Source organism: Citrus clementina, unplaced genomic scaffold, assembly GCF_000493195.1.
Source record: "Citrus clementina cultivar Clemenules unplaced genomic scaffold, Citrus_clementina_v1.0 scaffold_4, whole genome shotgun sequence".
Lineage (NCBI taxonomy): Eukaryota > Viridiplantae > Streptophyta > Magnoliopsida > Sapindales > Rutaceae > Citrus > Citrus x clementina.
The window spans coordinates 20,009,042-20,035,425 of NW_006262274.1; the positions used below are offsets into that span (position 1 = coordinate 20,009,042).

Sequence of the window (26,384 nt, forward strand, 5' to 3'; positions counted from 1 at the left end):
TTACCTAATAAACCGCTTAATAGCTATATATTTAACAAATTTATATCACACATTTGCACGCTATTATATACATATATAATTTATCGATACTATAAAAATACATATCTACCAACATAAGATAATTTTTAGGGACCTCCCCTGAGGTTTGGCGTATTGACACTTAGATAGAAAGTATGACCGTAATTTCAAAAACCTCCCCTGCCGTTTGTATTTCCATCCAATAACTGTTAGTGGATCAAAAAAATGACCAAACTACCCTAAGGCCAAAAAGACACGCTTGCGGCACTGGCGACCAGTAGGTTGCTGTTCGTTAATAGTATGAAATATGTGTTGCTCCCAGCGCGCTCATGAAATGACAAAAATAACTCACTGCATATTCACTACCTAAAAGAAAATATTGCTAAAAAAAAATTTAACAATTTCTAAACTTTAATTAACAAAATCATATTTGCTTTAAACAATTCAAAAATAAAAATGGTATTTCTATCACACAACTCTCGATTTTTAACATTTTTTTGCGATCAAACCCACCTAAATCTTAAATTGTAATCATAAATAAGATCCCAAAAATTAATTTCACTTAAAAAAATCTCAATTTTTTCATTTTAATTTTATTATAAACATTTGGAATTGTATTTGCAATTACAAATCTAAAACCCATTTTTGTTTAACATATAAATCAGAGAACACAACTAAATTATAATATGCAATGGTTTGTTTAGCTAGTACGAATCAAAGTTGATACATGCAGCAGCTTCTTCAACAAATCAAACAAATCATTAAATCCATTTTCAAACACAACATCGAATCAACCAAAAGGCTCTAAATTTGACATGCATTGGGTTATTTGGATTTTTCACCTACTACAAGGTTTAATCACTGCCATGTCCCTCATCGATCGCCAGCAATGGTCACTCAACGACACCATTTTCCAGCTGTTGTCACTTTACATTCATAACTCTTCTTTGGAACTGGGGCTTCTTTAGATCTGAGCTTGGGTTTGGTGAGGTCAAAGGCAAAAAGAGAAGAATCTGGTTTGAGATTGTTAATTGGCTTGGGTTTGGTAGATGAAAGAGAAGATATGTCCAAGTCATTGTTACAACCAAAGGATAATGAAGTGCTGCAGTGGTCACATCTCTGTCACGTGGTTGCTTTTGATTTTTTCAATTTAAAATATCTTTTTACGAAATTACCCTCATATATTGATAAGATACCAAATGGAATACAAACGGTAGGGGAGGGATTTGAAATTATGGTCATACTTTCTATTTAAGTGTCAATACACCAAATCTCAGGGGAAGTCCCTAAAAATTACCCACCAACATATTACATATTTACACAATTAAAATTTTAATTATATATATGTAGATAATAGTATATGTCAATATTATAATATATATATGTCTACTAATATTTTACACATTTACACTATTAAAGTTATAAATCTATATATAAACAGAACACTGTATATATGTTCATTCTTTCAAAAAATCAAAATAAAACGAGAGAATCATTCCAATGTTTAAGTTTTGATGATAAGAACCAATAAATTAATTTATGATAAAAAAATATAATCGTGTCTTTAATTGGGTAAATGAGTAAATATTTTTAATCTTAACCCGACATAGAAAAAAAATTATATCAATCCGCATCCAACCCATTTAATAATCATGTCAAATTTATGATTCGTGTAGTGTTCGTATTGAGTAATTAAGTTGTCAAATTTTGTGAGCTTTAGTAACAATCCACAGCTTAATTTTAAAATACTCAAGAATCGAGATTTTGGAGATGCGTGATTCACGTTGATTCTTCGCAAGCTTCCAGAAATTCCATCAACCTCATCAGCAATCAATTTTCAACGAACAGAACAAAGCAAAAGGGTAATTTTTAAAAATCTCCCTTGAGGTTTGGGCTTGTTGCAAGTAGATGGTGAGAATTAATTTATTTGTAAAAAACTCCCTACCGTCAGTTAATTTTAACATTGACCGTTAGTTGACTGTGCAAAGATAATATTACCCTTAACAATAATTTATAGACAGAAATAACTAAAAATAAAATAAAATTATTGGTTATTTTACCCTCTTTAAATTATTGATATTTTTTTAAAGTTTCTACAAGAAAGATAAAATTAAAAATTTTAAAAATTCTCTTTAAATTATTGATATTTTCTTAAAGTTTCTACAAAAAAGATAAAATTAAAAACTTGAAAATAAAATAGTTATAATCTTTACCTATGATATTGTAAATTTTTGGTATTGACAAGGATAAAATTGTCAAAAAATAGGGTTTGTGCTTTTCGCGCCAACAATTTTAATTTTTTTTTTTAGTTATTTCCGTCTACAAATTGTTGTTGAGGGTAATATTGTCTTTGCACAGTCAACTAACGGTCAATGTTAAAGTTAACTGACGGTAGGAGGTTTTTTATAAATAAACAGATTCTCGCCATCTACTTGCAATAAGTCCAAACCTCAGGAGAGGTTTTTAAAAATTATCCCAAAACAAAACAGGGCAGGGAGGTTGTTGTGCGATGGTGAAGGCCCTGCAGGCCCGCTCCTTGTTGTCCGGTGGAAAAATACACTACGGCCCAGATGCGATAATTATTATCAATAATACTAATAATAGTAAGAAGGGTTCCTCTATGATGCTGTAATTTTTTTACAGCATTAATAATGTTTTTAATTGTGCACCATTGGATTTAATCAATGGTACACAATATTTGTAGGCAAAAAAAAAAATAATAATAATGGTAAACGGTTAACAAACGTGTAAGGGGTGGAGAAGTTTGTAAAATAACTATGACCACCCTTAGAGTTTGAAACAATTTCACTTAAATAGCATATTTTATTTAAAATTATTTTTCAATCTCCCTTTAAATTTGAAATGTGGTAATCTTTTTTAAATAAATCTTCCAAAATCTATTTCCATTAAGTATAAAATATAATGGTAGGTTATTTAACACAAATCAAATAAATAAGTTGCAATTACAAAATTTATATATGATATAACACTAATAAATAACACAACTAAGTACATATACTTAAGTAAATGTCATAGTTACATCAATAAACTCATTGTTGAGATTGCTTGCAACATAAAAATTACTTGATCACACATGTTTTAATAAAATTTAATATCGTATATTAAAATACTCATTATTTTATATAATACTAAGGGTCATTATATAATTGATCATGAAGTATGTATTATTTTTAATACCCATTTAACATACTTATTTTCTTAACTTTATATTTATCTTATAGTTAATATCCTTACATGGTAGGAGTTTTAAGTTTTATAAGCTTATATATTTTCATTTTATTTTCAAATATCACTTTGTTAATTTTATAAAAGTTAAATTGAATATATATTCCTAATGAGCTTTAGTTTATGAATCGTGAAAGATTATTTTATTGATATCTTTTATTGTAATTATAAAATTTTATGTTATGACGAGTCATTACTTTTGTTATGATAGTTAATAATGACAATAAATAAAATATTGCCTTCAATAATATTTACATGGGAACAAAAGTGAAAGAAAATCATTTATATTTTTAGATTTTTATTGACATAGTAGGAAATTATCTCAGCCTTATAAAATTTAACTTTCACAAGCTTGTTTTCATTTTATTTTCAAATGTCACTTTGTTAATTTCATAAAAGTTAAATCTAACACATATTCCTAATTAACTTTAGTTTATGAATCATGAAAGATTATTTTATTGTTATTCTTTGATAGTAATTATAAAATTTATATGATACGAAGAGTCATTACTTTTATTATGATAATTAATAGTGACAATAAATAAATATTACATCAAATAATATTTAATGGACAAAATGAGGAAAAAAATCATTGTATGTTTTTATATTTCCATTATAAAGATATGGTTTGTGATACTTTAACTTAAAAATTTTGGTACAATATTTGAGCCACTAATATCTCATAGTTTAATGGTTGATATTGAAAGTCAAAGCACCATTTCATAATGTTATATCCTCCACCATTGAATTGCATGAAATAAATAGTTTAATTTTTTGATAAAAATTTAAATCAAAATATTTCTCACTCTATAGTTATATAGACATATATATTTTTCAATAATAATTGGTGAATAAAATATTTCTCATTTGTTGTGACTCATATAGTATTATTAATAAAACACATATAAAATCGTTTATTGCAATGCTTTCTATTATCATTATTGTTTAGGTATTAGTGGTTTGTAATTAAATTCATACAATACAAATTATTACAAGACTTTGTGTTAAATAGCCTACTTGATATTATATTTTATACTTAATGGTAACTGATTTTGGAAGATTTATTTAAAAGAAATTATCATATTACAAATTTAAAGGAGGGCTGAAAAGTAATTTTAAATAAAATATACTATTTAAGTGAAATTGTTTCAAACTCTAAGGGTGGTCACAATTATTTTACAAAAATTATCTATCCACTTGAACGATTACCATTATTTTTAAATTATTTTTTAGTACAAATATTGTATACCATTGATTAGATCTAATGGTTCAAAATTAATACATTATTGATGCTGTAAAAAAATTTACAGCATCATAGAGGAACCCTAGTAAGAATCTCAAGATTTGAATCCCTGGCAGTTTATTTGCAACTATTATATAATGTTAAACATATTTTATGTACCTAAAACAAGTGGAGCTGTAGATTTTTCATATGGAGACAGTTTAAGATCACAAAAAATAAAACAAATATAGAAGTAAGCATAAATGGCAGACCTTTTTTACCAATATCTACGAGAACTAGTAATGTCAGAGCATGGATGATTATAATTCAATAACAGCACCCACCTTGCAATATAACGGCCTGTCAAATCACTGAGTTGAATTAACTGGTTTTTTTTTCTACTGCCGATTTTTTCCATTCAAATAAAGAAAACAATTTCTCAGCAAAGGACTGAAGATATTGTTAGCTGTTACAAATTCCCCCGGAGTCACAAATTTAGCCAGAGATTTGTCAACTGATGTCATCTCCATAATTAAATAAATTTGAAATAGAACATTGTTTTGGAAGAAACTGATGAATAGTCTTTCTGAAAAAAAAAAAAGAGAAAAGAACAAACACACCCCTAATATTTAGACAAAAGGACAAAAACTCCCTTAATGTTTTAAAAAAGATATTTACACCTTCATTAACTAACAAAAATAGTTACTTTTAACGGAAATAGTAATTTTAATATATAATTACACACATAAAAAAAATTATTAAATGTCTAATTTGTCCATATATTGTTAATAAAATTACTAATATACCCTCATTGCCCAATTCCTCTATTTAAATTTTTATCAAATTCTCTTTTCAAGCCAAATAAATTTAATCCATTATCAATTTTTATGCCTATTGGATATGTTATTTAATACAATTAAGATAAGATTTTTGTAATTACTATTGTAACCAACATTTTTTTTTATTTTGTTGATTATACAAATTTAAATGATTGACATGTAGAGAATTGTTATTCTTATGGCATTAATAACTAATTTTATTTATTTTTATTTTTGAGTAATTGATTAAATTTATTTAACTTGAAAAAAGAATTTGATAAAAATTTAAATAAAGGAATTGAGCAATGGAGGTATATTTATAATTTTATTAACAATATATGAATTAATTGAACAATTAATAATTATTTTTTTATGTACTAAAAGGGTATAACAATAATTATATATTAAAATTATTATTTCCGTTAAAAATAATTGTTTCCATTAGTGAATGAAAGTATAAATATATTTTTTAAAATATTAAGAAATTTTTTGTCTCTTTATCTAAACGTTGAAGGTGTGTTTGTCCTTTCCCCCCAAAAAAAATTGTAAATCTGTGAACACTTAGACCAACCCGGCTTTCATCGGCAGTCCTTGTCAAGAATTTTATTACACAATACGTTGAACATGTGGAGCTAATATTACACGATCCACGTGAATTAGATTAACTACTTTTCCATTCTTGCATCTTTATTAAATATCTCCAAATATTAATGAAAATGATAACAATTAAAAAGTCAAAATTATACCGACTCGGTAAGGGGAAAATATATATATTAAAGAAATGAAAGAATTAGAGCACCGGTACAATGTGCTACATGAAGAGTCAAGAAGCGAACACCGGCCATAATTTAGATTTTGGGGGTGGGAGGAACTAGTAAGGGGAAGAGGAGAACACTAAAAACAAAACAAAACAAAACAAAACAGAAGTATCCTCAACTTTACAAACTCAATTGAAGGCCGTTCCACCCACAAGAGTAGCTAAGGCAAGGAATATAATCACTACTTTGTCCAGTCATTTAAAATCAATTAAATGAAGCAAACCTTCTTAACTTGATGCTCCACGACAAAGCCGACCATCCTCATTTGATGTGCCAAATCAACATCTCAGCAGTCAGCAATTCAGAACCATCCTAACAGCATTTTGTTGAGCCTGTGTAAGTGACTGCATTTTAAAATGAACATGTGAATCCACATTCAGTTTCCAGTCCTAATATGGCAAAATGAACAATAGAAAATGAAGTTCTTGAATCAATGATCCATAATTATTGACAGAGACCAAAGTGAACCTGGCAAAGAGTATCAAAGAGCTGTCTGTCGGTTTGGGAGAATTTCATAAAGAAGTCAGCAAGATATTTTGCCAAATTGATCTGTCAGGTTGATTGCAAGGAGTTAAAAATAGCAAAAGCAAATCAAAATCAAACACGCACAAAATTTTAAGGTCGAGACACCACCTCATTAAGTGGATCACTGACACAGAGTATATCATCTTCATAGTCATCCCCCTGATTCTTCAAATTCACATTCAAGCAAACCGTATTAGCGACACGACAGTGGGGATAAAGCACGGGACCAAACTTCCAAAAAACAGAAGTGACTATTTCTTGACCGAACCTCATTATATACTTTAGCCATTGCTTCAAGATGTTCATATGTAGGTCTGCCCAACGATGCAGCACCTGTTGAATATATCAAATCCTTGTCAGATTCCACATCTCCTTCCTGAACTTCCTCCCAGTCACTATCCTGAAATAAAATTGATTTAACGATAAAAGTTCCATTTAGCTGGGTTAAGTATCATAAGGAGCCCAAAAAACAATGAAGAAAATAAATACCTCTTCATCATCATCACCTAAAACTTGTTCTTGGATCTCAATCAATGCATCTGTCAGTAAAGTCAATATCTGCAACACCGTGGAAAATGAGTCTTAGAGAGTGTTTGGGGCAGCTGTGCTGCCAAACACAGGCTTAGTAACTTCTAACATTGTCAATATTTGCAAGTTAATTCAGTTCGAACACGGCTTTAGCTATCTAAAATTTAGGGACAAGAAAACTGTTTGCAAGGAATGAATAGATGGTATGAAACTCTTCCACTTGTGTAGGGCACAGGCTAGAAGTAAGAATTTTGGTGCACCTTAACAGAATAATTAATGTTTCATAAGAGATAAACCATGGTGATAGTAGGAGACAAATTACACTCTGCACTGCCCAGGAGAACACCAATCTGTATGGCCCATGCATAAACATCCTTATATTTTCATAACCTTGAAACAAATTGGCGTGTTGGGCTCAGAACTAAGTTCTACCATCGGAACATACAACCTTTAGCAACCAGGAAAGTAATGGGATATTACATCTCGGGAGGCGGTCCAGAGGATATTTGAATTCTGATTCAGTCAAAACATAATCTAAGAGTACCTTCGCAGGAAGTGGCAGCACAGTCCACTGATCTGGAGCCAGTTTAGCTTTCGCTCGAGTGGTTATCCCTGCATCAGACTATGAAACAGAAAGAGATTTTTTAAACAAAAAAAGCTTATTACCATTAAAAGATAAAAGTAAAGAAACAGTCCAAAGTCATAGGTAGAGGTGAACCTTAATCAGATGACCTTGGACATTAATTTTTGCCAATTCAGGATGCCTTGTGGACAGTAATAATGCCAAAGCAGTGGTGGTGACTTTGATCGGATAAGCACCCTGAATCTCCCCTGTATTGCACCAGAAAATAATTCAAATTCACATGCACACAACTTAAACAAGATACTATTAGAAACTGACCAGTTTTACAGTGGAAAACAAATAATTCAATGATGCCTATAAGACATGATAGCAACACGCTTAGGATCATTGAAGATGTAGTTTAACGCCAACACAATGCAGGCCTGAAAGACAGTGAATACTTGCCTTGCAGCTTAGTCCATTCTGACATTACGTAAACGAAGGAATTACCATAGCCTTCAGATGGAATAGTCATCAGCATATTGATAAACCATTCAACATTCGGCGCACTCATATGGACCTGGATTTTAGTCAGACAGAGAAGCTGAAACTTCATTCTGACATATTAACCACACAACTAAGGGAAAAAGAAACTAGCATAAAGGTTCTGAAGAAGTAAGGTTCAATTGGCTGCTTAAGCTATAAAATAGAATATAAATTTCTATGATATAAGTAACCAGAAAATTTTCCAGCTAAGATAGCCAATAAGAGAAAATGCGACAAGAAAAAAAATTTCAAAAATACGTAGACATCGGTTATTAACTTAAATAGTTATCTGTACCAGAAGCTGTAAAATTTGACGCAGACAAGCACTAAAGATCACATTGTCATATTGAAGGACAGTACCAATCTAGCAAAAATAAGTAGCAATGAGCTTCTCAATCCGGCTATTTGAGCAGACTGCAGGCGTCTAACAAGAGCAGCAACTAGGTCCCGAATATGCTGTGCCATTTGTGATGGAAGATGCAAAATCAGTTGCAGTATATAGCTTCCAACAAAAAGTGATCCAGAGCTTTCCAGATCAGGATTAAGAAGCCTGCATTCAGATTTGCTTTAAATTCAGCATACTAAAAAAAGAATCCATAAAAGTCCTCATCATCATCAGATATGAAGCTTAATAGATAAAGCAGGATCAAAGGGGCTCAACAAAAGGCAGTCAGTATATACTTCATGATCAACTATCAAATGTTATTCAAGAAAATGGTATAAAATTATGGGGTTATAATGAGTGAAACCCTTTTAAATAAATCATCTTCATAAAAAAATGACTCCTAAGTGAAAACAATTTCACACAAGATACAAATCAATTGAGGAAACAAAAGCGAGAAACAAGCATATGTAAACTACATTTACCCAATGGTTGTGCCAAAAAGAAAAAAGGTCTTTCATGAGAAGACACTAAAGACAAGGTCTGGCACAGAAACAAAAACTCACCAAATTTAAAAGAGGGACTAAAACTAGGTGATCTATAAGAAGTCCATAAAGAATATCTGTATTTTGAGATCCAAAATTAACCTAAAAAAATGAAAAAAAAAATCCTACCTTGAAGCAGCATCAAGCAAACTTCTCATAGTAAATCCAGAATCACCCCCCCAAACAAGCATCTGTTGTCTTCCCCCACATATAAAAGTTGCCAAACATTCAGTTGCATTCTGGTAAATGTTGTCAAAACAGAGGTCATTTTCATACAGTTTACATACAACATACAACTACCTGAAAAGTGAACATGTGCATATAACTTTTCCCAAGAAATCTTAACCTGCATTTCACTATGGTCTTCACTTTGAAGGATTATCCGGATAACAGCATCAAAGCAAACATCGTATGCTGCTTTCACTACATCAGTAGAAGCACTCTGTACAATGGCATCACAAACTTTAATTAGCAACATGTCATAAAATCACAAAGTTGTTTAAGTTTGTAAACTGAAGTCAATGGCAAAAGTAAGACATCTGACATTTATAAACCCAAGTCTAACTTGCCTTCAATAGCATTGTCAACAGATCCAATGATCCAGCTACTAATCCATCAGGTTGCTGCTGAGGCTAATGATCACCACAAGATGCATTAGAAACAAATACCCTAAACCATGGTTGAGGAACAGTAACACAACCATAATTCTTACTAGCCATACATTATTTAAAATTGGTCCAACATATGGTAAAATCCGGGAAGCAAGTTGATGAATACAACCAGGAGAACATTTTATCGCCTGGGGAAAAATCAAAAGGAAAAAGAAAGGTTGAACATGATCAAATTGATACACTACGGAAGATCTTGATAAATCATAAAAGTTAAAAGTACCATCAATAATTATCTAAGACAAGCAAAGATATATGTTTAGACTTTAAAGAATAAATAAAAATAATGTAAAAACTTCCAAAATGCTTTTTTCCTATGTTGTGCCCATGTAAGTGTTTGACAAAGGGTGGTTTCAACTACTACAGTCATTCTGAAAATGATTACCTCAACACGATATTCATTTACAGGGGATTAGTAGGATACTTCTTTCTCAGGGGGATAGCCTAGTTGGTTACATCTCTTGGCATGATGGAAGAAGTCTAGGAATTGAAACATCCTCGCACCAACCTCAAAAGAGATCATGGGAAGTTACAAAAGAAATAAAAAATTGTAGGAGTCTCATTCCCAAATGTTGTACCGACTATTTTTTTACATGAACTCACAGAATTCTGGTTAACAAATCCCAGATCGTTCAAAGATGCAATAAGAGATGATAATCTATCAAAGAAGCTTGACCTGGTTGACCTTTTATTTCTTATCTGTTTACCACTATAATGCAGAAAATAAGCATGCATATGAACATATGATGATAACAAGTATTGCCTCCGAAATATTGAATCAGTTCACCTAGAGGTTCTAATCTGTTTAGCAGCATATCTATGACCGAAGCATGCCGTTCAACATGTCAAAAGACTATAGCATCATGTCAGCATCAATGTTTTACCTCCAGAACCTCAATTGCATCAATACTGATAAAAGGGTCTGAAACATGCAAGGCCCATATATTAAGGATCAAAGGAGAGATCATAGGTTCCATCGATGCAGTCAAGAAACCTACAGTTAGCAAGAAAATACATAGACAAAGATAACAAACATTAGATGATACAAACAAAAAATTACATCAACATTACTAACAAATCTGATTTACATTATGGATTTCACAAAATAATCCCTGAATTAAAAAAAATAAAAAAGGGGACCTACCAGCCTTAATTGCAGCTTGCAATGTTTCAAGTACCAGATGCAATGTCTCATCACGTGCCTGAAAAGCAGAATCAAGTAACAACTATTATTATATATCTTCAACGAGACTGAGAAATAACTAGTCGTTTATTCACCTGATGAAGAAGATCAGCAAGTGATGAAAATAAACCCATCATTTGAGGCTGAAAATTTCCTTTATTTGCTTTGGGTAGGAGCTCAGAAAGTGCCCGACAGGCACCTACTTTCACGGGTGGGGGACTGTTGACCAAAGACTCTAACCATCAGATTTTATTCTATTCTTGACTAGATAAATATTAAAAAAAAAAAAAAAAGAGAGAGGTATGCATACACATCCATGGCAATTGTGGTGATAGCAGCAGATAGGAAGTGCTCAAGAACTCCATCACTAATCTGCAAAGTGCAGAAATCAGGAAGAAGATTTCTAAAATTGAATGCATGAAGAAAAGGAGAGATTGTAAATTACCGCAGAGGAGAACCTAGCAACTGACGCAAAAATACGAGCATAAAGAAAGGGATACTGGTGCACCCCTGCAGAATAAAAATGTTAACACTATGCTGTGCTCACTACTTTAATGATCTGAATACTACTACCGATCCCACGACAATCTAAGAAAGAAAATTCACCGGTTCCAATATCTTCGGTGATCATTTGCTCTAATAGTTCTCCTAATCTGACACTGGTCAGTCCTGAAACCTAAAAGATAAATTGGGCATTTATAAAGAACTTGGAAAAATAGAATCACATTATATACCGGAAATAATGGTTGCCTCCTAGCCCCAAAACCATACAAAAGAAAAATAACTTCCATCATAAAGCACAGACCTCAGCCTCAAGCAACTGTTCTGACAAAAAGGCCAATGCAAATAGAGTAGCCTCCCTCATCTGAGAAAATGTTAAGTTACAATGACAAATTCAGTTGAGGGAAGATATAAATGAATATCTGAAAGAGAAAAAAGAAAAAAAAATTCTCTTAAAAAAGAACTTTCAAAGAAGATCATAAGCATAGGGAGAAAAAAGTGAATAACAAAAACCAATACTTATAAAGGTATTGATAGTATCCATCTTACAAAGCAATACTTATAAAGGTATCAAATGCACACGTATGTATCTTGATAGTATTCATCTTATAAAGGTATTTCATATCATATAGAAGAGAATGGCAACTCAAACCAATACTTGCATCACTTGTACATTGTTCTCACAACATGTGTGCATTTGTACACCTAAACATACTGCTGCTTTTATAATTGGTAGACCAATGCCTTAAAGCTACAGAGAGTAGGTAAAGGATGCAATAAAAGTATGCTTGACAACTTCATGTTTTACTCTTAATTGACAAAAATACAATTTAAATTGTGCAGTTACACTGCTGTCTGCTGGTAACCAGAAACTAGAGAGATTACCATCACCCATGTTTATGACCAGGTTCAGAAACAAATTTTCTAAATGGAGCTAATCCACAAGAAATTGCTGCAGTCTAACCATGAAGCCAATAAAGGAACCATGAATCAATTATTTTGACAGTAAGAACTGATTACTAAGTTCGCTTGTCGAAGGTTATGGCCAACCTAATAGGATCTGGAATCTACAACCATCTTAAAAAGTTGGGGGATCACTCAACTGTTCTCATAGATTATAATTTCTGCCATGTTATTCATAGCTCCTTTAGTGTTCCCTTTTCCCTAGCACCAAGCTGGATGGCAGAAATTGATTCTTGAGGAATATAACACAAGATGGATAAGGGTATTTTTGTGTCATTTACCAAACATAGCTTTTAAAAAGTGTTTCATAAAATGAAAACAAAAAATTAAATTTGCACCTTTAAGATCTCACAATGTATCTCATAATATAATTTGATAGCAATTTTCAGAGAACCAAAACATTGAAGTGTTTTTGGAAAAACAAGAGAAGAGTTTCTTGTGTCTTTCAAACTTGTTCTCTGAAAACAGAAAATACTTTTTAGTTGATTTTTAGTTTGACACAAGCTTTTCAAAATGAAGTTTGTGCTTCTAATCAGGTATTTGAAAATCAATAGCGATAAAATTTTCTATCTGTTTGCAGATTTTCAAACTAAAAGGAGGTTTTGAAATGAAAGCAAGACACGCCTAACTTAGCAGACGAAGAGAAGGGCCATTTATAATGCATCAGGAAAGCTATTGCCAAGCTCCAATAAGTAGCATCAACATCCATTAGTGGGATCCAATTATCCCTGGAAGGTTTGAGTTTACTAGAGACAAGAACTCATCAAGGAAAGTTTCTGAAGCAGCTGTTATTAAGGTAGAACTCAGTAAATATAATAAGTGAAGACTAACTACTGATACTGGGCAATCTTTTACAATATGAATTCTAAATCAGAAACCAAAAAGTTCTCTACTTACTCTCCACCAAACAGTAGAGCCTGCAGCTTTTTCTTGTTGTGACTCATTAAATCTTTTACTAGCAGCATCTATAATGGCATCAATTCCTTCTCTGCCACAATAACTCACCACCTCTTCTAGTAGAAGTGCACCTGGAAGAAGCAACATTAAGATGTTACAATATGTGGCTAAAGCTCCTACAGTCTCAAAAAATTAATATATATAGTCATAATTTAAAAAATTAGATGCAACTCATAATATCATCACTAAATTTATACGTGCCAATAGATTTAATGGCAGTAAAATCCACCAGGACCAGTTAGGCTGTGGATATGGGGATTTGAGGTTGAGAGGGATAGCTCAGATAAATCGCTGTGAGGTTCATCTACGGGAGATAGTGAGGAAGGTGGATTATAGCAGAGGTCACATCTAGACAATGGATGGATGCGCTTGTGGTAGTGAAGATAGGATGATTGTATGATTGTATGATTGTAATATTTTGCAATCAATGTACATTAACATGAAAATTGAACAAGAATGGTTACATGATATGTATGAATTCAAAGGTTTTTTATATGGATATGTAGTGAAGATAGGATGATGAGTTTCTAGATTAAACAAGATATTTGTAGCATAAGAATCTAAAAGTCAATCAAGCAATTCACCATAGTGAGGCACATGCCGAATGGCCTCCATGGTTGCAAATTTAGAGACTATAATATACTGGAAACAAGCAGGAAGCATACTATGATATACTGGAAACGAGCAGCATGAATTCTTTTTGGTCTTATCTGGAATTGTGTTTCAAATACGGGTTTGCAGATAGAACAATCACTCTTTTAGCAATTGATGACGTGAAACTAACATTATTTAAGCTTAGCGCATGTTAAAAAATGATGAAGACATTGACAAACAGACATCTAAAAGAGAGCAGTGGAAGTGAGTATGAAAGCTAGGTTCATGTGATTCACAAGAGTTTTTTTTTTTCCCTTAAAGAAAAAAGGCATACAATAACTGGAAGCAAAACCCACTCCCCACCCATGTGAGAGGGATTCAAAACGCACACCTCTTGTACCATCCAAAGAGGTTTTGCCAGCTAAACCAGCTAATAACCCACATGACTCATGAGCTCAAATATCTTCATTCTCTTTACTTGTGAAAAGCCTCACTAAGGAATGCAAAACCTTTAGAACATAATAACATGTACACGCAAAGTATAACTTTTCCATCAACAATTAAATGATATGGCCTCTAAATAACAAAGCAAAAGCATGTCATTGCTGGAGCTGTACATAAGCTACACAGAACATCACAATTTACCTGTTTGAAGATGTAAATGGACCACCTTCTCTCTCTCTCTCTCTCTCTCTCTCTGTCTGTGTGTCCCCCTCTCTCTTTCTCATGTGTAGTACCATCAAAATCATTTTTCAAAAGAAAAAAATGGCTGTTGGTAGAAATTGTAATTGTCACTAGGCTTCAATTTTATGATTATATTAACACTCTCCTTACTCCATAATTTCAATCTTTGTTCTTAAGGCTTCTTTACATATCCCATTATCATCTCCTAAATGACTAAAATGATGTTTAACACCAAAAATCTAATAATTTCTTGGAAACAGAGACACAGAACATTTTTGAGCTATTGATTAGTTAAAGCTTCAAATGACAAGAAGACAGCTGCTTGGGAATTTCTTACCAGATACGCGACAGCTGTAAGTAGATTCATCCTCATCAGCGAGAAATTGGTTGGCATCTATTGACCAAATATGAATCTAGACAAAAACCATTCATGAGAAGGAAAATCAACAACAGATACACATAATGTTATTAAAAAATAGTTTATAAGAAAATAAAAAATTTTAAAAGAGTGATACCCATACAAAAAATAATAATCAACAATACTGATTATCAAGTCACATTCCAGAACCACAAAGAGCCCTCATTTTTTTATCCATAGTGGTTTTTTCCAAATTTCGCAATTTCAATAATGAATTAATATAAAATTCACACCATATGAAATTCTATCTTTCAAATTTTGTAGTTGAAAACTTTAAGGGTGAAAAATAGTCCATTATGGAGCCACCAGCAATTAAGGACAGATTACAACACCATCCAGCAATATTAAGACCACTCTCTAACTGAAGAATTAAGCAGAGCAAAATGACATAGCTACAAACAATACAAGGAAAACACTGCATAACTGCTTTATTAAACTTGTGTGCAATGATAAATGCAATAGCTTCAGAAGTGGCGAGCCAAAACTGGTTATAATTTTGGGAAGGGGATTTGATTTTGGAAGTGGGATCTGGAGTAAAGCTGGGCAAACAAATGCACGGCAAGCCTGATCATACACTAAGTCAAGGAGTCTCAACTAATTTTAGAGATAGAATCAAAAGGATAGAGATGAATATGGGTACATATCAAGCTGAGAACCAATAAAGGAGCCAGAATAATGATACCAGGGTCATACTAAAGTCAAGAAAAAGAGAAGGTTCAGTGGAAATAGTGTTTGACAAAGCAGGAGCCTCAGCATCTTGAGGATAATCAATAGGATAAGAATAGCAGAGAAATAAGCTGACAAGAAATATCAATGAAGCCTAAGGACTATGTGAGATATAATCAAATAAAATATAATTCAGTACTTCAATGCTATTTACAAACAGGCACATTACTTGCAACAAAGAAAAGAAAAAGTACATATAGAATATATTATTACCTGTTGTTCCGTCATTTGCAGAAAAGCGATTGTGTGGTATACTAATTCTCTAACATTACTTGCAATGACCTGCAAGAACCAATTTTTTGACCCAAACAATAATGGAAGAAAGTAATAAGGAGAAGCAACTAGTTTAAAATTATCTAAACTCACCTTTACCAACTTTGCACTACCCACAATGGTTAACAGAAACTCAAACAACTGCATGATCAATAGAGTAGTTAGAAATAAGTCATTGGGAAACCCAATACAAGTGCAAGTCAGGATAAATCCAAATTACGATAAGACGTAGAAAACAGATTTGATGTGGAACTTTAACCCCTAACAGACCTCCTTTTCCTTCACAATCTGAGTAGTTGATAAGGGAAATAACTTATTTCAAAGGTGGAGTAGTTGGCTGTCAAACACCTAAAACATTACTAACATGTTTAGTCATTGATTGGTGCAAGCCTTTTCCTCTTCCCTCCAGCCCTACTAAACCCAGTCCCAAATATTCATTTCACTTGAGGAAATCCAAATTTAGAAAGATTTTGGAAATATTTACACCAAACTCCAGATTGTAAATCCAGATTTCAAACCAAATTAACAGTATCACATATATCAAAATGACTAACATGCAGACTGCTTCACAACTACTTGGGAAGAAAATTCAGCCCATAATTTGACAGAATTTGCTGCCTAGGCCGTCTAGATGCAGGTTAAGCTTGGGCACTCCCCTCTCTCCAAGAGATACAACTTAAACTAAAAACAAAAACATAAGTACGAGAGTGTGGGAAGGAGCGAGTTGCCCAAGCACCTGGCTAGCATACCTAAGTCGAAGCTTTAAGTGCAAAACTATGTTATTCCGCTAACTCGAACTTTAACTGTGCAAACCGTTTAATTTACTGACAATCTAAGGGGCTACATTTTAAATCACATATCATCAATGGAAACCATTGAGCCCTACCCCTGAGGAAATTTAAAGGAAAAAAGAAAGTAGAGGATCTAAATAGGTATTGCTATTACCAATAACCAATAAATCCTGATCCCAAAATGATTTCATGATACCTGAACGACAAAGGAATCAAGGCTTTTCTCTGCACCATCAGAGTCATATCTTCCAGCATATGGGTCTTCTGTACCTTCAATTGATGATCGTGTGTATACTCTAAGAGATGACACAAATGTTTGCCATAACGGTCTCACAACAACTTCAACAAGAAGAATGAGGAGTCAGATCTTAAAATTGTGAATTAAAAAAAAAAACTAACAAAAAAACCTCACCCAAAAATTCACTTTCGGCAAGGCTAGGAAAATTCTGAATGAACTGATTCAAGCACTTTAAAACCTAATGATGAAAGGAGAACCTAAAATTAATAATCAATTTGTGGCCATTTTAAGTTACGGAGGAAATCGTGTAAACATGATATCAAAATAAACACTAAATTAACCTCCATTTTAATGCCCCAGTCATCAGGATCTTCAGGTTGCACTGGATGTTCTAGGATAATGGAGAAATGATTCATCCATGGTTTAAGCATTGGCATCATCAATGCAAACATTTCTGTCTGACCATAAATATTTTAGACCTTTCAAAATTCATAATAGAACAAGCTGATTTGAACATACTCAAAACTGGCCACAATCAAGATTTGGTGCTCAGGGTATACCTTACATACACCACTCATCACCCCCAGCATAGCAGTACAGGAATAAACAATTGAAAGAGCTTTTGTGCGCACATATCTGTCATAGCTCTATACAAAAAAGTCCAACAATGCAATATATAAGAGAGCAGCTCCAGAATGAGAAACGCTCATATTTTACTTTGACCATCACAAAAGCATCAGAGAAGAATTAACGTGAATAATATATAACTTCTTTTGCATTTGAGGTGATCTCAAATATTTAAGTTCACAAGATTTACGTAACCCAAATGACTAGAAACCTTTGTATCAAAATGTATACATCCACAAAATCTTCACATTAAAACCATGCAATATCTTAGCACTTGACCCTTCTAGAAACCAATACCACTGCAATCTGAGAAACGTGCTATAATTAATTTTCTAAAGTGTTCTAAAGAAATGCTAATCTTATGTTCATACACATTGCATTTTGCATTACATCTCTCACAAGGCTGCCCCACAGCATTCACAGCTAACTTATTCACCTTAGCAACCAGACGCTCTTTGTCAAAACACGACTTCTTTGATAACAATAAAAGAGACCTAATTCCACCGTGCACAAACAAGCCCATGATCTTACTTAGCACCACCCGGTAAGGATGCTGAAAACCAACCACTGCAACCAGAGGCTTTGACATATTCTTTTTAACAAACTTAAGCAATTATACATAGATTTCTTCCAAGATGCTTGTTTTTGTATTTCAGGAAATCTGTCCTAGCAAAATGATTAGGTAAAAAGAAGCTACTCCACAACTTAAAAGGCTTTCATAATGAACAGTAACAATGAAAAATAGAAAATAAAAACCAACCTCAGGAAATGATACAATCGTATGCAAGACTGGGAACAGAACAGGTACTAACTTTGGGACAGTAGCATCATCCAGGTCCGCAGAGAGAAGAGCCAAACACCTTAGACCTCCATGCACTGCAAAATATGTAAACATCAGTTTAAAATAAATGAAGCAAAACTCAAGAATGACCCCAACATAAGAAATATTGCGCAAAAACGTCATTAGTCACCTAAGAACCTAATAGTTTCTAATGTATTTCAGCCCATAGCAGTTATGCTATGACGATGGTCAAGGATTTCAAGTATATAGAGATTCTGAGAGTGACTTTATTCGTAAGAAGCATTTAAAAAAAAAAAAAAAGATGCCAGTGGCTTTCCAAAAGAATTTGGGGAAGTCCTGTCATTGACTAATTTCTGTTCATGTATAGTTATCATATAAGTTTCCAGTATTTCATAAAATACAGTAAATTAAGAAAATTTCAATAAAACTTGAATTTACACATTATGAGAAAGAGGCATTCCAAAGAAACCACCACATACAAATAAATCACCACGTGGAAACAGCACAATAATAAAAGAATATAATTAAAAGAAGCGAGATGCATAAGAATAACTTAAACATGAAGTTGCCAAAAACTCACCTCCATTCATATTACTTTGGTCAGTAATTAACTTCAGGAGGAATGGCAATAAGTCAGGCCAGTCCTCTGGCCAGTCATAAGCTGCAATCGATGCCACAGCCATACTAATTGCTGTGCAAATTTTTCTATGAGTGTCATCCAGTGATGATAACAGAAGTTTGCGAATAACTTCCTGATAGTGCAACAATGGTTTTACACATAGAGGTGTCAAAAGGATATTATAATCAAGGTATGGACCATAGTAAGATGTTGAAAACAAAATAACAACAATCGGACTACAACCAACAATAACCACCTATCACAATAAGACAAGTCAAATAGAAACATTTCAGTAATACTTGAAATAAGTGATTGATATACAATCTTCAACTTATTGCCTGCATACAAAATGGCCATGCCAGATGTATATAAATTGTAATTCCAAATCATGAAAATAAAAGTAAGGTACAAGATTGACTCCTTGAGTGTAGCGGGGCTACAAACTATACACAAGAGATCAACTTGAAAATCCCAATATGCTTAAAATGTCATTGGGTTGGCTGTGCAGTTAAAACCAACTTCAGGAAATATAAACAATACACAAAACCACCATGAAGGGGGAATAAGACAACAAAACAAGAAAGGTTTGCTGCCAAACTAGCCAATGAACCTTAAAAGTTTTAATTCCTTCAAGCAAAATAAAGATATCCTGAGGAATAACAGAGTATAAAACACACACCCATTCTGCTACTGCAAATCTACATACCTTTTCTTCACTTGAAACAGCAGGAAGTTCAAATGATTCCTCACCCTCCTGCCAGTGTTTCTTAATAAAATGCTTTAGAAGCACCGCAGCTAGGTAAAGTCATGTTAAATCTCACAAGACAACACAAATTCAAATATCACACTATGAAACTTATATTTTTATATTATTTTCTAATCCATTCAGATTTTTGAAAGTTAAAGTCAAACAGTATGTTATGTAGTTTTTGGAAGTAAGGAAGGATATCTGGCGCAATCCAAATGAAATCTCCCTGTTTGCAGCAACCTTAGATAATGCTGCTCCAAAACCTTCATAAGAAGAATATCATCACATTATAATCTTAGTTTCATGGACCACATCGCTTCCTCTTTAAGGACAGAAGAAAGTCCAATGATGATGGAAAAGAAATAACAGATTAGAGCCAAATGAAACATGCATATAATACTAATAAATATAAAAAAAAAATAACATTACAATCAATTGAATCTTCAACAATCTCATCTGGCAGATAAGTTCAAGATTCGTAAATTTTTTTTTTTTTTGGGGGACAAGATACAGAAATTGAATATGAAGTACCAACAAGCTGATTACAGGCAAGTGCATAACAGCTAACAAGTACTTCTGCAAAAGGACTTTTGACAATTCAAAATCGTTAACGATGGTGTACAAAAGCACTAGTAATCAACATTTAAACCTCAATAAAAAGATGAGAGAGAGAGAGGGGGAGAGACAGAGACCTGGTTGAAGAGAGGCTTGATTAAGCGACGCTTCAGCAAAGGATCGAACCTCTTGGTTAGGATCAAGAGTAGCAGATAAGCAATTGAGTAGCCATTGCTGATCTTGATCACTTGCCACTGCACTGGTCTCCATTTCCAAACCAAAATTGAGGTTCGAATATCTCTCGCTTTTTTATTTTGTTTTGTTTCCCGCTCAAAGCAAGCGAATTATCCGGCCAATTGAGAAAGGAACATTGTTTGAACTTGATTCGGGGTTTATATAGACGAAGCAAGAAGAGAGCAGTCAGCGGTCAGCTGTTATAGTGGCAGAAATGTAAATTCAGCAATGCTCTCGGATTAGGGTTTTGCCCGTTTTGATCATAAAAGTCTGAATTTAACGTGGTCTATAACGGCTGAATTTTGCTGTCCGTCCCCGTGCCATTCTTGCGGGCTTATGAGATACTTGGGCCCAGTGAGGATGCGCTACCACTTGGCACTAGGGATGGCAACGGAGAGGGGACCAATCTCCATGTACCCATCCATGATATTTTATGTATGTCCTTGTCCCCTCCTTATTCCCGTCAAAATTATTTAAGAGAATTTTTATTTCCTCCTCGAATAATAACAGGGGATCCCCGAAGGTCCCCGATCCCCAAATAACTAATACATTTTATTTTGTTTTCGATTTTAAGTTAATCATATTAAAATAAAAAAAAATTCAAATAAAAGTAAAGTTCAAAATATATCTTACATTAATATCCATTACAAAAGTCACATACATTAAATTAGTAAGTAACGCAGCATGCAAGGGATACAAACTATCATGAACAAATTAATAGCCTAATACAAAATTGTTACAAATAAAATCAAATTTAGATTCAAAATTAACTTTTCAATTGTGGCGTGGGCACTTTATAAATGTAGACTATTCCATTTACAGCACAATAGTTAAGTCGAAGCAAATCAAGAGCAAATATTAGATTAGATTAGATATTAAAATTATGATTTGATGTGGGCAATTATAACATCTAAAAATAAATAAATAATAGATTTAAGATAAATAAAAAATAGATTTAAGTTTAAAACATTTAATAAATATTAAAATTAAAACAAAAGTTTTGGGCTAATAGAATCTGTCCGGTCTTTTTAATGTCCTAAATAAAAATTTAGGACTTTAATTAATTAATTAGGCCTAAAAGTTTAATAATATAAATATTTTGATATTTTTTATTTTTACCAATACTTATAATTTTATAATTCAAATTTTATTATTTATTTACTAGTAATTTTAAAAATTAAAAATTTAATTAAAAATTAAAATGGGGAAATGGGTAGGGGATGGGAATTCCACCTCATTCTCGTCCCCTCCCCGAATAAGAAATTGGGTAAAAAAATTTCCCTGTCCCTTCCCCGAATAAGAAATTAGGTATGAAATTATCCTCATATCCTCTCCGAATGGAGAAAATCTCCGAGGATACCCATCCCCGTGGGGATTTTTGCCATCCCTACTTGGCACATGGGAAATTTTTATAAATTTGTTTTCCAAGTGCGCTTGCTAAAATGAAAATTAGGATTGTATTTTCTATTTTCCATTTTCCATTTTATGCTTTAAAATATTCTACGAAAACAAAACCGATGACAGTACATCTAGTATTTTTCTTCTATAAATTCTTTTAAACCCACCAAAAAAAAAAAGAAAGAAAGAAATTTTCATATACTGTTCCACAAAAAAGAATAAGGTGTCCTTCGCTTTTCAACACTTTACCTGTTACTTGGCACGAAACTATTTTCATATTGGGTCAAGCACTACATACAGGTTCAAATTTAACAAGAAATAACAAATTTACAGAAATTAGAACACTTGCATCTTTTCAGCTATTGTAAATATCGAAGAAAAAGTGTCTTGAATACAGACAGAATGTTGGGTATCCTTATTATTTACCTACCACCCCTAGACAAAAATTGTTGTGCTCTACTCTACCTTAAAAACATTTTTCTGTATAAGTTACAAGTTACAGACAGTCTCGGACGTCATTATAAAGCCATCTCCAGCCATCTCGGCAGTCTCAGAGAAGCTTTCATCCCAAGTCTGGTAAGAAATACCGAGTACAATAGGTGGAGAAGGAATACAAAGAATCCACTATTCAACAAGACCTGTTAACCAGAAAACCATCACATTTTTCCTATGCATAAATAGACAAATTAACCGAAAGGAGGATGGAGTGTTGTTAAGATACCAGTGTCCCAAATATAACATATATCACGTTCATTGATGGAACTATATTAACACCAGCGGCAGAGAATATGAAGGTGAGAGAAGCATGTATGTTTATGGTGATCTACAAGCATATGAAACAACTCAGTTAGTCAATCCTGATGCTCAATCAAGCAATAGCTTAGAGATTAAAGAATAAACAATTACCAAAGCAAGTATATTTTCTCTTATTAAGATTGAGGATGTCAAAATATACCCCATGGCACCCGCAGAGCGAGCCTGCATTTTGAACAAAAGTGACCGTAGTTTAGAAATTTGAAAACAACATGAGAAGGCCATTACTTACATGGTTAAAGAAATCAAGGAAGAAAGATGCAAACACTACAATGGTGCACAAGAAAATCGACAGCCCCCAATCCACTCCCAACCTGATAAGAAGCATAAAAAGGAAAATCATCAGTTACAACACCATTTCGGTACATTTGCAAATGAATATTCGCATTATTTGCTAGCAACTCCGAAAGATAAAAGGTACTTCCCAGTTTAAAGCATAACAGTCATGTCAAATATTAAAAGCATATGAAAATTAGCAGACTGACAAAATCACAAAGTAACATGGTTTTTCTTGCCTCCGCTAAATAATACTGGATACAGTGGTCAGATGCTACCAAGCTACAGAATAATAGGCATTTATGCATATTAAAACTCAATATTTAAGGAAAATAATGCTAGTCAAAAGAGTATGAGAACGTTTAGGATCCTAATAAAGATCAATAATAATTTTAGCGGTTGACAATAGCGAAATAAGTTATTGACATTCATTACATGCATCCCATACCTCCACAGAGAACCCATTGAGAAACCAAGCACTCCATGTGTAAGCTGCAGGAGAAAAAAATATTTTACAAAAGTGATAATGTTATCAGCTGTTCTGCTGCTCTGCTTAGAAAGCAGAGAGCACAGAATCTTTATATATCAAAGAATAAAAGAGAAAGTCGCTGCTCTGAAGTAGAACAGAGTATTCACCATCCTTACAATTGTTACATATTTAATTAAAATTTATAACACCCACTGTAAACTTATTAACATACTGGCACACAGAAATCTTTTGACGCTTCTATAAACTCACATCAACAGTGTTCTATCATTTTAGACCAAGTTAGCAATTAGGACCTAAAATGATATGCGTGGTGGTTTCACTTGTGTTCAGATCAAACCCAAAAGGAAAGCTAGCCACTCATGGTATCAATCCCAGGAAGAAGGAATTTTAAGCACATTCACCTTTGCATCCTATCCATTCCATTCTATCCAATTTTTCATATGAGCTGGTGTGAGGTAGTGTAAGAATATAAAAGTGCTAAAAAATCTGAAAGCAATCTCACCAGATAGGCCAAGGCTTTCACCGGACCGGACAAGACAAGCAACAGCATGGCTGTAGCCACCTGCCAAAATGAATGATCAGTGAAATAACTAAAAGATTTTTGGTCCACTATGTCAATTTTTTTTCTTTTTCTTTTTTTTTAATTTGAAGTAATGGGATTACATTAGATGATTACAAACCATGGTTTTCCTCCCAGCCGCAACACCCCATCTCATCGAAGAGATTACTATTGGCAACGAGAAAAAACATCCAAAATAATTCTGAAAAAAATCCAATTCTTATTTAGAAACATATATAGTATGACGAGAGGTAGCATACTCATGCTCCAAAAATGAATAAACACTTAAAAAGTCTAAAACTAAATTCTAAATGAAGCAGCCCAGTTAACCAATAACACAACACCAGTCAATTTAAAATAATTCACACAGTTAAAAATATCCAACTTCACCATTGAGACAAGGTGGGAAGGGGGAATCTTAAACAAACCTCAATGGAGAGAGAATTGCTCAAGAAGTAAACAAGCCCAGTAACCGCAGCGAACATGGAGCACTCGACCAGTCTCAGTGTGTTCAGATAAACGTCACCGTCTGGTGCCAAGTCATCAAATTCTGATAAACTGTTACAAACATCGATAGCTGCTTTTTCTTTTTTGTTATTAACAATTGAAGCTTCGGCATTTGGAATGCTTGAGAGTTTGAAACTGGGTTTCGAGAGAGAACTTGAGAGAAGACGAGAGGAAGAAGATGGGTTGAATTTGAGTGGAAATTCGGGCCGACGAGGAAGGGTAGTTTGGGGAATTTGGAAAAAGACAGGTTGGCGATGGATTTTGGGGAGATACATCCCTATACGAACGATTTCTCCTTCAGCTCTGAAATTCAGAGCGGGACGATTGAAGCGCTGCACTATTGATGCTGGGTCCGGCTCTTTTTGTAATTTACTTTGTTTGTTGGGCCATGCTCCAATCAACTCTTAATGGGCCAAGCCGGTTCTGGTTCGCTTGTTTAGCAATCACGTTGGTTTTGAGTTACTTATGAAATGATTAACCACTCCATTAATTATATTGTATCAACTTACTTTTATCTATTAAATTTGTATTTTAATCGTTATATTTTAAAAATTGTTTCGCTATTTTTATACTAAAGTTAATTTTTAATTATCGGCCTAAATTTGAAACCCACATCAAGTGCTTGTTTGGTTGAAAGAAATGGGAGGAGAGGAGATGAGTGGAAAGGCGACAGAGGGAGAGAAAATGAGGGTCAATCTCAATTTCATTGTTTAGTCTGATGTGGAATCATCTATTATTCCCTTTATTTCTTTCCCCTTTCCTCCTTTCCTCTACTCTCATTTCCTTCCATTTCTCCAAACCAACACATGCCGCAAGAGTACCAACTAACCGACCCAACAATACAGCCCTTTTGCAAGTATACACCATGAATTAGCTTTGTAATTTTTGTGTATCTACTGGATCTTAAGTTAGGATATTAATTAATCATTTCGTCAATTACTAATTATTTTTTGTTCAACTTCATTGATTTCATCGTTATCTACAACTCACACCTCTATCCAGCATCCATAAATGGGACGATCAGCCTAATTGATGTTGTAACCCACCATCCTGAATTAACTGGACGCTGCTACGCTAGCTGGTGTCACCCGATCGATGGTAATGCACAAAACTTTTTATTTAAAAAAAAAAGAGCAAAAACAAACAATAAATAAACAAGAAAAACTATATATTTAAATTTTTAATAACATATAGCTACGTACATTTCATATAAATACAATAATACACTCCAGAGGCGAAAAGGCAGGCAGCTCACATACATTTGTCGATACGTTAAAACCATATTTGCTTATTATACCTTCCTTCAAATAAATAAGTTGTATTAGCAACAAGGCAGCCAGCTCAGTCTATCACACTTTTAGGTGTACTTACCTTCGTAACCAAACTGTCAAAAGCTAATGCATTTCTCCTCAATCATTATATATATATATATATATATATATATAGACACACACACACACACACACACATAAGTGTGTGTATAGATATACATAGATGTATATCTATATCTACATGTATATGTAAGTATGTACGTATGTTTGTGTGTATGT

At 33.2% G+C, this 26,384-nt stretch overlaps 2 protein-coding genes across 9 annotated transcripts; both read right to left on the reverse strand.

Annotated features, from left to right (window-relative positions):
* Positions 1-6,054: 6,054 nt before the first annotated feature.
* LOC18044676 (importin-9) lies at positions 6,055-21,085 on the reverse strand. Of its 6 annotated transcripts, none has more exons than XM_024185672.1 (33): positions 20,695-21,083; positions 20,204-20,265; positions 19,961-20,053; positions 19,216-19,387; positions 18,594-18,709; positions 17,767-17,853; positions 17,548-17,664; positions 17,381-17,444; positions 17,165-17,307; positions 16,271-16,318; positions 16,118-16,186; positions 15,098-15,173; positions 13,423-13,553; positions 11,867-11,926; positions 11,668-11,737; positions 11,507-11,571; positions 11,372-11,433; positions 11,157-11,280; positions 11,023-11,080; positions 10,763-10,872; positions 9,932-10,009; positions 9,780-9,842; positions 9,557-9,652; positions 9,340-9,449; positions 8,644-8,833; positions 8,203-8,317; positions 7,894-8,006; positions 7,720-7,797; positions 7,137-7,205; positions 6,916-7,047; positions 6,756-6,812; positions 6,581-6,671; positions 6,055-6,466 (listed from the first exon to the last, which is right to left on the reverse strand). In XM_024185672.1, exons 1-33 carry the CDS (start codon positions 20,825-20,827, stop codon positions 6,435-6,437), a joined length of 3,084 nt encoding a protein of 1,027 aa, XP_024041440.1. In that variant the 5' UTR covers positions 20,828-21,083; the 3' UTR covers positions 6,055-6,434. The 6 variants fall into 6 exon arrangements, with proteins under 6 accessions (XP_024041440.1, XP_024041439.1, XP_006437781.1 ...); XM_024185671.1 differs by having other exon boundaries at positions 6,591-6,671; positions 6,756-6,806; positions 20,695-21,082; XM_006437718.2 differs by having other exon boundaries at positions 6,591-6,671; positions 20,695-21,082.
* Positions 21,086-22,523: 1,438 nt separating this feature from the next.
* On the reverse strand, positions 22,524-25,162 carry LOC18044677. 3 transcript variants are annotated; one of them, XM_006437720.2, is made up of 8 exons: positions 24,756-25,162; positions 24,449-24,529; positions 24,271-24,330; positions 23,727-23,770; positions 23,274-23,316; positions 23,096-23,167; positions 22,911-23,012; positions 22,524-22,827 (listed from the first exon to the last, which is right to left on the reverse strand). In XM_006437720.2, the coding sequence occupies exons 1-8, from the start codon at positions 25,107-25,109 to the stop codon at positions 22,708-22,710; spliced, it is 876 nt and encodes a 291-aa protein (XP_006437783.1). In that variant the 5' UTR covers positions 25,110-25,162; the 3' UTR covers positions 22,524-22,707. The 3 variants fall into 3 exon arrangements, with proteins under 3 accessions (XP_006437783.1, XP_024040997.1, XP_024040996.1); XM_024185229.1 differs by lacking the exon at positions 24,449-24,529; XM_024185228.1 differs by lacking the exon at positions 23,096-23,167 and having other exon boundaries at positions 23,235-23,316.
* Positions 25,163-26,384: the final 1,222 nt, after the last annotated feature.

Bases quoted from the DNA above. Each gene is read 5' to 3' on its own strand.
- LOC18044676 (XM_006437718.2), bottom strand. From the start codon at position 20,827: ATGGAGACCAGTGCAGTGGCAAGTGATCAAGATCAGCAATGGCTACTC. The intron at 11,281-11,371 runs GTATGCATACCT...TTTGGTCAACAG, and splicing joins ACCACAATTGCCATGGATGT to TCCCCCACCCGTGAAAGTAG. The intron at 6,467-6,590 runs GTTCACTTTGGT...TTTAAAATGCAG, and splicing joins TCTTTGATACTCTTTGCCAG to TCACTTACACAGGCTCAACA.
- LOC18044677 (XM_006437720.2), bottom strand. From the start codon at position 25,109: ATGTATCTCCCCAAAATCCATCGCCAACCTGTCTTTTTCCAAATTCCC. The intron at 24,331-24,448 runs GTTTGTAATCAT...TCATTTTGGCAG, and splicing joins CGGCTGGGAGGAAAACCATG to GTGGCTACAGCCATGCTGTT. The intron at 23,317-23,726 runs GTATGGGATGCA...GCTTCTTATCAG, and splicing joins TCAATGGGTTCTCTGTGGAG to GTTGGGAGTGGATTGGGGGC.